At 33.8% G+C, this 12,125-nt stretch overlaps 1 protein-coding gene and 1 long non-coding RNA gene across 3 annotated transcripts in view; one reads left to right on the forward strand and one right to left on the reverse strand.

Annotated features, from left to right (window-relative positions):
* LOC118276808 (ribosomal protein S6 kinase alpha-5-like) overlaps positions 1-12,125 on the reverse strand; it is a 95,501-nt gene that overhangs the window by 47,735 nt on the left and 35,641 nt on the right. For both annotated transcript variants that reach the window (XM_050699681.1, XM_050699682.1), the window contains exons 3-4: positions 11,077-11,210; positions 10,630-10,714 (exon numbers count right to left, since the gene is read on the reverse strand). In XM_050699681.1, the coding sequence (XP_050555638.1) occupies positions 10,630-10,714; positions 11,077-11,210 (219 nt within the window). The remainder of the gene's footprint in view (positions 1-10,629; positions 10,715-11,076; positions 11,211-12,125) is intronic.
* LOC118268738 (uncharacterized) overlaps positions 1-12,125 on the forward strand; it is a 242,283-nt gene that overhangs the window by 43,133 nt on the left and 187,025 nt on the right. The window lies entirely within an intron of this gene.

Consider the following 12,125-nt stretch of genomic DNA (forward strand, 5'->3'; position numbering starts at 1 on the left):
GGACATAATTTCAAACTCCGTACTACTAATATCGATACGATACGGTACGTCAATAGCAAATTATTAGCCAGACGCTTCCCAGTCCCATTTAAACTTATACATATTTATCTACGTCATCGTTCATTCAGCTGGTGTCGGGATGACGTCACGACGACTCCGTCATCAAGTGACGTCACGAGTTATCGTAAAAGCCTTGTTACGATACTTAGAAATAGCAAAAGGTCAACAAATTGATTACAACGAAATTTTCTTAAAATGCTAACGTTCATTACGAAGGTTTTTAGTAAAGTAATTAATTAGGTTAGTTTTTGGGGCATACCTTAATTGGCCTGATTGCAATAAGTATATAAAACATGTCGACTGTTAATTTACTAAAGAGATAAAAATACGTATAAGCGTATTTTCTAAAATTTTAGACTAAATATTAGTACCTCCACAAAAAAAGATAATTAGCTTATGATTAGTACCGCACTTCGTGAAGCAAAAGTAAGGAAAGAACCACGTAGACAGAGAATAGATAGAAATTAGGTAGAAAAAACCAGAACAAGCAATGAAACATCAACAATAAATGACAAAGATATCATCAAATCAGAACGAAATGAAGCTACTGATACAGAAAAATAGAAACATTATACAATAAAAAGTCCTAGTTTACTATCAAAGGTATAAATTCGTATAGACACGTACTCTAATGTATTACCTTTCATAAGGTTATTAGAGGTTAAAGTCTGTAAGCATTTGGGGCATTGGGTTAACCCAAATACGAATAATGTACTGTATCATTTTCCTCCTTTTTACACTTAGGTTTTTACGGTACTTGACAATTTTTCTAGGACAACGTCTAAAGAGACTTCAAACAAGTTATTTTGGGAACAGATCGGTTAACTTTTACAGACGTTACAGTGTTTGAATAGAAAATGAGGATAATGTAGTTGTTAAATAAAATCTAAATTAATTTAATAAAGCTGAAGTATGTTTCAGCGTAGACTTTAAGAAGTCTATTGTCGACGAATATTATCTAAAAGTTACTATGAAGAGTAAAACTGATAAGCATGAAAATATCAACACCTACAAGGCTAATTCTAAAAGACTCTAATAACCAACAATTAAAAATGAAGTTTAAAATAAAAGAAGAAAGACATAAAATCGTACAGCACACTAAGAAAGTCGATAACAACATGAGAATTGAACACAATCTTCGGAACAACCTGACCGTATCGGGTATCAAGTCCATTACGATATTGTATTATGTCAAGCGTTTCCCAATCTCTGCAGTTTGCGCATACGGTGCAAGTTATAGGAAACCACAATCAAACAGGACTAAAACCAATACAAAAAACCTGACGGTCAATCTTCAGGAATAGGTAGTACAATAAGATAAAAAGAAGACTAAAATACACCAGGTAAAGACAAAATTAAAAGTGATGAATCAGAAATGTATCGCTAAATACTAAACTCACTGAAATAATACTCAAAATTTCGAGGAAAACCACACAGGCCAAGAGTGTTAAAATTAATTGAACTTAATTTAGCTAAATTATGAGTCACTTTCACAAACAGTAACTTTGCGGAAAATGCTAGAATATATTCATTGACAACAAATATGACCTATTTGGGAATCGGCCAGGAGAAAGAGGATGAATCAATAGTGAAAACTACGGTCTCTGTACTAGAAGCAGTGCTGTATAAAGATAGAATTGAAGTCTAAAGAAAGAACTAAAGAAATGCAAGTAAATTACAAGCTAAAGAAAACTGCATTGGATGTAGTAGACTTGAGACTGGGAAGGTCAGTCTGAAGGTAATCTGTGTGAAATTGTCTTATCATTAAATAATAAACATAGTTTCAGTTATCGGGTCGAGATACCGAAGGCTAAGTCGACCTTGTGTGAAAGAAGTTCACACTTTATTACTAATAGAGATAGAAATAACGACTTTGAATACACATGTCTTTAAAAGACGAAGAATGAAGCCTATATTAAGATTGAATAAGACACTAAATCCAAGCAGAATCACTTTGCTAAACTAACAATCTCTAATCAAATGCTGACCTTTCATTCATGCAAAGAAAATTATAGAGATTAAACACGTAACAAAGATCGCTGAATTCTATACAATTATAACACCATAGAACAGTAGTTTGCACGTGCAACACTTAACAATGGATTACAAACACTTCAGTAAGGGAAAAAGCGCAAACGTCCGTCGGCGTCAGGTCAAGGCGAGAATCGCTACTTATGAAACTGTAGCCGTTTTAAAACTGCATTTACTAAACGAAGAACAATAGTCTAGTAAACTGGATTACATTAAATATTTTACCAATTATAAAAGAAAGAGTAATTATCGAAGTAAATAAGATTTCTATAAACAAGTTGGGTTGGTTAAACAAGAAGTAAGAATACCAAGTCATTAAAAACGAGAACAAAAAGACAAACCAAACATGTAATAAAGAAACACGTATTAGAGCAAAACGCATAGTTTTCCAATCAATCTAACAAAGGACGGAACAAAAGAGCTGCAAATCGTTTCTCTTCAAACACCAAGCAAACAACACGTGACGAAGAAATTACACATAATTGATCATCAATAACTGCAACCCTGAACTTTCGCACAATGACAAAATCCCATCACTGACAAACAATGCACGACACCCAATTTAAAACTTTGATCGAATCAATAAGTGTCATATTGTTGTAAATTGTAAAGAGTTAATTTATACCAAGTTTCAACTTTCGACAAAACAATTCCGTTCTGAATCAGGAAAGTTGCCAAATATCAATTAACGTTAAAGTCAACGGAGTAATTAATACAGCTGCCCTTTTTACCAATGAAAGTGATGCAGATGATAAAGAAATTAATAACAAACGTTCTATTGCGCAATTTGTAGGTAAAGGAAAGTTATTGATAAACAGAAAAGAAGCAGTGAAATGAATCGATGGAAGTGTTAAAGCTAACATTTACTATAATGGCTGCAATTATTTTAATGGATCTCGGGTCGTCTTGGCTATTCGTTATTCCCTTTAAAGATCGATAGTACTTGGACGAAGGTCTTGTATAAGAAAAGAAAAATGTATAGACATTATAGTAGCGCTTGAGAATTGGCAGACGGCAACGCGTTTCATAACATAGCAACATTATATTGACCGGTTTCTACAAGACGATTTACAACATGCACGGCTCGGTAAGCTACTATTTAATCGACAATTGAGATTAGAGTGAAAACATCAGCCGATAAAACGTGATAAAACAATGGAAGACGTTAGCCGATATGTCAAGGTGAGAAATGCAATGAATGATAAAGAACTTTTATAGTTCAAACGATTTATTAATTATTTAAGTTTGAGCGGGCGTGATGTATTAGAACTTATAGGGGCAGTGGGTCAAGGTGTTGCAAAAGTGGGTCTCCATACTATTTGGCAATCACGTTCTCAGGTAAATGCCGTACTTTTTAAACTTTGAATGTGCAGAAATATTCTCTACACGTAATTATAGCATTGTCCACGGTGATTGAGGTTTTGACACGACTCCGTAAGAACGGATTTGAATGTGTCAGTTGTTGCGTGTCGCCATTTCTATTTTGCAATCTCAACTCTGAACTTTGTAAAATATGAGCATGTATGGCATTCTCGCTTTCTATTGTGAACTGAATTGAACACAAACGATATAATAGTGATGCATACTTAAATCGAAATTCTTGAGATTAAGAAATCCAACTATCCATACTTTATTTAAAATTATCTACAAAATTATTTTTCATTTCAACTCAACGCAGAAAAGAATCTATTCTCGCTGTTCGAATAAGTGAACCGTTTTCGCTTGGAATCTATAATTTTTCACAGGATAACCTTTAAGAGGTCCGAAAATAAAAGAAGGGGACTTGAGAATTACGTCATGCGAAAACTTTTTCAGAAAGATGAAGGAAAAATAAGGTTAAACTCGTGAAAAGAATACATGGAAAACACGACAATGAAACTTATATGAATGGTAAACAGAATAAAATGGCTCGCGAGAATACATTGACTTCTACAAGTAGCGATACATATTGACGGGTAAGGTCAGACTAGGGTAGCTGTTGACATTGTATAAGTTTGAGGTCTTGTTTGAAATTGCTTTAGCCTTCTTTTCAATCAAACTGTTTTCCTGGATGATACGTTAGAAGCTTGGTAATATATGAATCTTCATTATGATGAAGATGAAGAATGATATTATGGTATAGAGTAATTTAAGGATAATCTCAATATTACTGGGTTTATTCAGACACAAATACACATTTAGTAATACAAACAAAACATAAAAATAGTCATCACACACCGCATTCATACCTAAAAAGGCCAACCACCAGGTGTCACACAATTTACCTTCTAACTTTTTCACCAAAACTTTTTACATTTGATCCTTCATTATAGGCATAAAAAAGAGAGAGTGCTTATAAATGTGCATCACCACCACTAAGCCGACTAGCAACAGTATTATAAGTATTCTTCTTTTGTTATTTTTTTATTATTTCCAGCTCTGAAATACCTAGTTGCTCTTTAACCTTGGCGATGCCACTGCGGATTTTGCAACAACATTTTCGCTTGGCAGGGTCGCAGTTAAAATATAATGTTAAATAATAGCTAACATACATTTTGCTAGAAATTTCATTTTTAAGAATTTTGCAATGTCTCTAAAATGCGTTAGTGATGAACTAATGAATATGAATATGATACAACATAAAGTACTGTTCCAATTTGGACTAGAACCAGATGTACCAGAATTGGTAAACCGGACAATGTAATTAGAAATGCAGCATCATAAACTCTTCAAAATGCCATGACATTGCAGTAAATGCCAAGGCCAAGTAATGTCGTTCCTATTACAAGAATTGAGGATAAAGTTAAGCAAATTATATATCCGTTTTTTAACTCAAATCTTGATTTTGGGTTTCAAAACGTACTGAGAGAATGATGTAATTTTGTTTAGGGGCTGTTATAATGTTGTTTTTCACTTAATTGCGTTTGATTACGCGATCAAAAGTCTCGCTAAGAATAACAAGAAGCATAGGAACTGTTTATAATTCTAGACCGGTATCGACCTCTGTGAAGTCTTATACTACAAGGGCATACTATTTGCGTGTATACTCATTCAGTTTTATTTGTTTATTTCTCTTATCTTTATCATTTTCCTTGTAGACAGTTCTAAAAATGTTTTTGAAGGTATCTTCGTTATAATTGAAGACAGTTGACCTAGTCATTGGCTTGACCGCTACGTTTTCTTTACAGGTGTGATTGCTTGAAACCATTTCTTTGAAATGAGCAGTAGTAACGTCCATTAGCATCCGGAAAATAGCAATAAGCTGTTCACAGAAGACGTGGGAGAAAATAATATCATATATAATACTATACACCCTTCTGAGAAACATGGTAGCGTTATCTACTAAAAGTTTTGTCTTCAAACAAATATTTGCGCAAGCTCGCTCACTAACTGTCCGGGTTTAAATTAGATTTTCACACGTGCCGTTTCATTCATTGACTCTGTTCGCGTAAATAATTTGCTCGGAGGTGCTGCTGTTTATTTACTAGCTTCGAAATTGTTCTTCGGTATGCCAATAGACGGTGTTGATGTAAAGTGTTGTTTAATCTTATGAATATTAAGGTGTATAATAGCAGTGATGCTTATTTATTAAGGAACGTGGAATGATATAAGACACAGGACAAGGAAAGTACTACTAGAGAAGATGCTAAAGCACCAACTACAGAGAAAGATGTTGGATAAACCTTTGGTCTGCTATATGACACACTAGAGAAAACACGTGTTTCCCGCAGATCTGCACTCCAGCATACTACGGAAAGGGCATTTGGCAACTTTTACAGATATGAATGCAAGATCTACTGATACTACCACCCATCTCCTAGGCAACATTTTACTAAAGGTCAAGTATATTCCAGCCCCCGTATCTAAGCATTACAAGAGCAGAGGAGATATGAGCGTGGGAGTCCACGTTTTGTTACTGTGAAGTTTTGCACGAGTTGGAGTATACGGACTTAATTTAACATTGTTGTTTAATGGTGTTAAGAAGACATTAATGGGGGTTGTTTCTTGGAATAAAGAGATTTTGAAAAGCGGAAAGGTCATCATGATATTCCCAGAAGGAGCCAACAGAAATACCTATAGAAGAGCTACAGGTAAAATCTCGAATAAAATAGATCAAGAATCTTGACCCGGATTAACACACATCTTTTAATCTCATCTAGACATAACAACTACATGCAATGAAACAAACTTTCTAACCGAACTACTGAATAGAATGACTATGAAATTCTTAATTGGCAAATATTTTTTTCAAACAGTCTCGTAATGATACTTTGTTATCGTATAATTGAATCTGTTCAATGTCATTAACTGACAGATTTGATGTATCATTGGTGATTGGACATTGCTGGCATTTCGTATGGGAAATTCTAGAATGATATTCCGTGGGGAAATCTTATCTCCATCGCCATAATGAGTGACCTTAATTCCATTATGTTGAACTGGGAAACTTTTTGTTGGTTGTTTATGCAGAAATGGATGTATGGCTGTGTGGATTTTGATAAAATTAGAACTGAAGTTCAAGAAAAGCAATAAACTAAAACAAACATCGTTACGTATGCTTTTCCAAAAGCCAATAACTTTCCTTTTCAAAGTCCAATCAAACATTTTAAAACAAATTGAATAATGTACACAACAAAACGTCTCAATCTTACCTAACGAAGAATTTTCATTCGATTAATAAACAAACAAATCGATACATAACCTCTCGATTTCGCGAGCCGTTTCAAATTAACGTGCAAACGATAGAAGACCCAATTCCTTTTATAACAAGGTTTAAAATAAACAAATGTAGTACGTTGCGTAAGGTACGCCGGGATCCCCTTGACACGCTTATGTCCAAGTCAGATTCGTACATAGATTCGAGTCAATTAGTCATAGTATTGATGTATGATAGTTTGGTGATAAATCTCTCATTGAGGCCGTTGGGCCTGTGGAGAAAGTTTTTATAGACAATGGCGAGAATAAAAAAAGATATACTAGTGATAATCATCACGGTTGTCTTGCAAAGCTTTGGTAATAATATTGAAAGTTTACAAATTGAAAAAAAAAATAAACCTAAGTTTGATCATAGGATCAAGCTGTGACCTTAAGCTGGACAGTCAAGCGACCTAATACTACAAATTAAACTGTGATAATCATCAGTAAAAAGGTCAACAAAAGCACTAGATATGGAAACCAGATTTAAAGCTAAAACCGATGCACAAGAAACAAGCGTTCTAACTTTAGAAGATTACCTAGACGTCCCACTAGAACAAGAACAGACAAACTTACAAACACATGCAACACAATCATACTTCAGTCGCAACTTTCGTCACAAAATATTCCATTCCGTGTTCCCAACAACGCTTCCACTATTCTAACTTAGTTTTCTGAACACTAAGTTTAATCCACATTAGATTTGTTCCTTTTAAAATGGTGTTGAGAACAATTCCGACGTTTTCTACAAGATTAGAGTTAATCTTTATTTATTCTCAGGGATTCTTGCAAGAAAGATGGATGGGATAGATGTTGTATCCTTGATGAATGCTCCAGTTAAATATCAAATAGGAGTTTGTAAGGATAATGTGACTTGGTAAAACGGGTTAACCAGTGATAATGACGATAGACGGTGAAGCGACGAACAGAAACCTAATGAAAAATAGAAAAATGAATACCCAAATCTGAGAGTAATTTACTGGCATAGCAACAGAAGAAATCAACAGACATGTCCCAGAAAACAATCTTCAAAGTACTTCAAACAGGAGTTGAACCAACAGGATTAAATCCAGAAAAAGCCAAAGAAACAGTGACTCTAGATGAAACCACTAAACCAGTTGTAGCCAGACGAATTAATCCATCTAATAGAATTTCAAATCGTCCGTGTTATTTGTAACGGCATCTGAACATCGAGTGCCATGTTAGGCTGCATTTAAAATTAAAAATACATGTATTGCATCTTACGGTTGACCATCTGTATTCAAGTGATCAATCTATTGATCATCTAGCTTTGACTTATGTAATTCATCTGGCTTCTCTATCAAAATCATTTAGAAAACAGATTTCACAAGAAGTTACCGAGTAGCTTGCTTTTTGTTAAGGGATTTTAAAACATTTTCGGAAAAATGCATGGAAAAAGTGGTAAGCCTATCGCCCCACAATAAACTATTTACAAAAGACTGTGTCAAAACTAGTTTAAATCAGTTTCTGTATAACATTTATCTTACATATCCATCTATCCATCAATAAAATGTGTACATAACTAAGTCTTCATCAACCATCTCAAGAAACATAACCCCGAGACCTTGAACTCACTCAGCCCTCACCACATACAATTAAACGTGAGACGTCTAAAAGAGAATCCGTTTCGACACACTTCACATAATCACAACACCTTCATCCCCTACCACGACACCTCACATAGCAACAACCCCCCTTATATAAAGATTCGAGTAACAATCGAGGTTGGCATGTCAACTCGGTCCGTTAACCTTACATGCGTACCAACCTTCGAGTTACACAACAGGATCAGGTTAAAGACCTGAAGGTCTATGCCTCGACTTTGCGAAAGGACTCCACGCCCCGGTCACATTGGACTATTGATTCAGACTGAAAACGGCTATATCATTTGTTCCTTTTTTTGGAGGTAGCATTTTCCTTTGGATTAAGCTGACTTACGGTTGAGTTAGATAGTAAGGGTAGACGGGCTATAAAATATAAAATTATTCTTACGAACTGATAATTTCGCCCTTGACTTTTTTATTTTTTGTAGGTGTGTTAAAAAATTGCAACATAATTAGGCATATTTCCGTATACAGACAATTGAATTTTAATAACCTCTCCAGGTAGATAAGAAATCAATCTTTATTTTAATACAATTACATATGATTAATATCTAAACAAGTCTGAACGTGTTTGCAAAACGAAAGAACCTCGAGAGTGCAACAAAGAAACTTAGCATTGATTAAAAGATAATTTCTATGAAGAAGAATATCATTTGAATATTAAAGTCTAGTATATGTATAGGTCATTAATAAATCCAGAACATATTTGGGCCCTGGTTTCAAAAACAGTTATCCTTGCTGCTTAAAACGAACAAATCTATTGAGAAATGGGTCAAACCACATTATGAACTTAATAGAATCTAACCTCCGTAGTAAATTCGAGTATACCACATAAAATAAATGAGGAAAGAATAATGATATTACTTCAAAAGGTACACAGAAGGTTTTCATAGAAGCGCTAACGTTGCGACCATTAGCCTAATTATTTTCATGTTTGCGAGTGAAAATATTAATAGAAATTAAAAGGAGACGAGTTTAAAATAATACTTTAGTATAACCTTCATTAAAATATCTGAATAACATGATATAATACTGCTATACTAAGGAGTTTAGCAGAATCGTTGCTCACGTTTTCACTAAACTACGATTTAGCAAAAGGAGTTATGAATTTGGCTCATAAATTCATAGGTTGAAATAACTTTACCTGCTTTTTTACCTAAACTATACAAGAAGAAAAAAGGGCTACCTAGATATAACTAATACAGACATTTTGATGAATGATGTCTAATCGCAGATTTATCAGTCATCAGATTTGATATAAATAAAAGCCTCTATTGATAAACTGAAATTGAATGCACTTATGTACAAATAGGACCAAGAATCATTGAAACGCCAACCAGTAATAAAACTATAGCCATTAAAGACGTTTAGTAGTTTGTTAGTATATTTGCTTACACGTGGAAGAGTTCATTTAAATAATGCATCGGCTATAATTAGTTCGTTGCCATCTGAACGTGCGATGGCTACAAAACCTTTTCCTTAGTTAATTATTATTATTATAACTGTTATTAATGGCCTTTAGGTAACAGAAATTAAAAACATGTCGGACAATTTGTCGAGTTTGTAAGCGTAACTTCTGATGTTTGGCCAATTCCAATTCGGTTCATCATCTGACCACTTTTTGATAGTGTCTCATCTCTCAAATAGGACTCCGTGATAATTATTGAACGGTTTAGACGAAACCATTAGAAGTTACCATCTTTACAACCAAATAACATGCTATTGAAGCAAGCATTTCTCCGCAATACGCCATTATAATTCAATTACTTTACTCTGTAAACGTTTCCGAGACCTCAACTGAACCGAAAGTTAGTGCCGACATTATTAAATCATACTGTCATGGAGTATATATTACAGTAATTAAGATATTCAGCGATCTACTCAAATTAATAGGTTTGTATACAAGGTTAATTAAAGAGCTTATGAAGGGCAATCGTTGAAAAAAATGTAATAACTACTCTTGTAGAATAAGTTATGAAGTCAGAATTCAGGAAGTACTAAATTGTATAGAAGTAAGCAACGTTTGTCCGTCCGTTTTGTATGAAACTAATAAAGATAATAACTACTGTTTACTAAATAAAGTATAATATACTTTAGTGCATCTACCAGCATTTATTTAGAACGTTCTAAAAATCTTAACTAATAAATTGAATTGAACAATTTGCACCGGTAACATCGTATTTGTTTTCTACATATCCTTCCTGACTGAACTTAATAAATAAAATAAAACTGTACTCACCGAGGATTAGGTGTAATTTTGCGTCCGTTTGGAAAGCGTAGTGAAGTGTCACCAGGAAAGGGCAAGCCCTCACAGCTTCTAAGACCTGTGGAATTAATTCAATTTTACTTACCGCATTCCAATTTTCAAATATAAAGGACCCAGTATAGACCCCTGGGGTAATACAGAACAAGAATATATTTTTTAAAAAGGCAACTATTTTATGTCCTAGATTTCTCAGTAACGCCACGATCAACGTTTATAAAAACGCTTCGAGCATTTAGCTTCAGGACTTATATATAATTTGCTAGAATATTACTTTAATTTACGTCGATCTCTTGCTCTGAAGCTTTACAGAAATTCCGAAATTGCTTCTTCGAAAGCTTTTTCTTTTATTATACCTTTTGTACAGTTTCCTGTCTGACTTTAGTTTTTAAATAAAAAGTGATTATGAAAATTATTATTTACCTGTCTTTCAGTCCTTGTGTGCTCAGCAGTCTTTAATTTTTGCACTATGGATGCCTTTTTTAAAACTTTCATAGCGTATAATTTTCCTTCGTCTATTCCACATCTTTTCCTAACTAGAAACACCTTCCCATATGCTGGAACAAAAGAAAAACATTCATTAGACATGTAAGAATACCAAGTATATAGAAATAAATTGACTGCTTATAATCAATGTTCAATAGGGAAATTTTCCTTGATTTTCATGTGACATTTTAAAGTGAATTACTTGATCTACATTCAAAGTATACCATGTAATTTATACATTTAATCCAGATTGAGATTAATTTCATTGGATCGTCGAGAGCCACGTGGATCCGTTCAACATAATTGAGTTACCGTCGCAGTTACAACGAGTAATTGTTAGAGATAACACAGTTAAGTTTTGAACTGAAACTAGAAATCCTTGTTTGAACAGAAAAACTCATCCAGATTTTAAATTAAACTTGTTTGAACTTTATATTGTGTAGTCTGGGAAATAATGTAATCAAAGCTTAGGGAATTGAGTCCCATGCATTTTTATATCAGTAATGATTTGTTTTTGTTATTCGTTTCTTTGTTGTTTGTGATTACGCATGGCGGATTATTTTCTTTTTTTCTTTCCTCATACTAGAGTATGCTCCTACGTTCGGTCACGTCACCAACAGAGCTCCGTTAAGTGTTACGAGAAAAGGTTATTATTATAATTGCGAACAATAGCGTTTTATAGGTCACTCTCATGTTACAAGTGGGTTTACTTATGAACATAAACGAGATTAAGATAGCCGTATTGTAGACTTTTGCAGTTAGCGTAATCTTTTATCGAAGACAGTTTGTTTTGATTAATAATAATGTGTTGTTCATGTCTTATCTGTTTATTTATTTTATGTATCGCTTGGGCAGGTAGTTTACTATACCTTTGATTATGAAATTTTATAGATACTATTCCGTGATAAACTCTAGTACTACACAAAACAAACAAAATGGACACAAAATACAGACAAAACCAGCAATAAAACTCAAGCAATAACAAA

The sequence above is a fragment of the Spodoptera frugiperda genome, chromosome 17, assembly GCF_023101765.2.
Source record: "Spodoptera frugiperda isolate SF20-4 chromosome 17, AGI-APGP_CSIRO_Sfru_2.0, whole genome shotgun sequence".
Classification (NCBI taxonomy): domain Eukaryota; kingdom Metazoa; phylum Arthropoda; class Insecta; order Lepidoptera; family Noctuidae; genus Spodoptera; species Spodoptera frugiperda.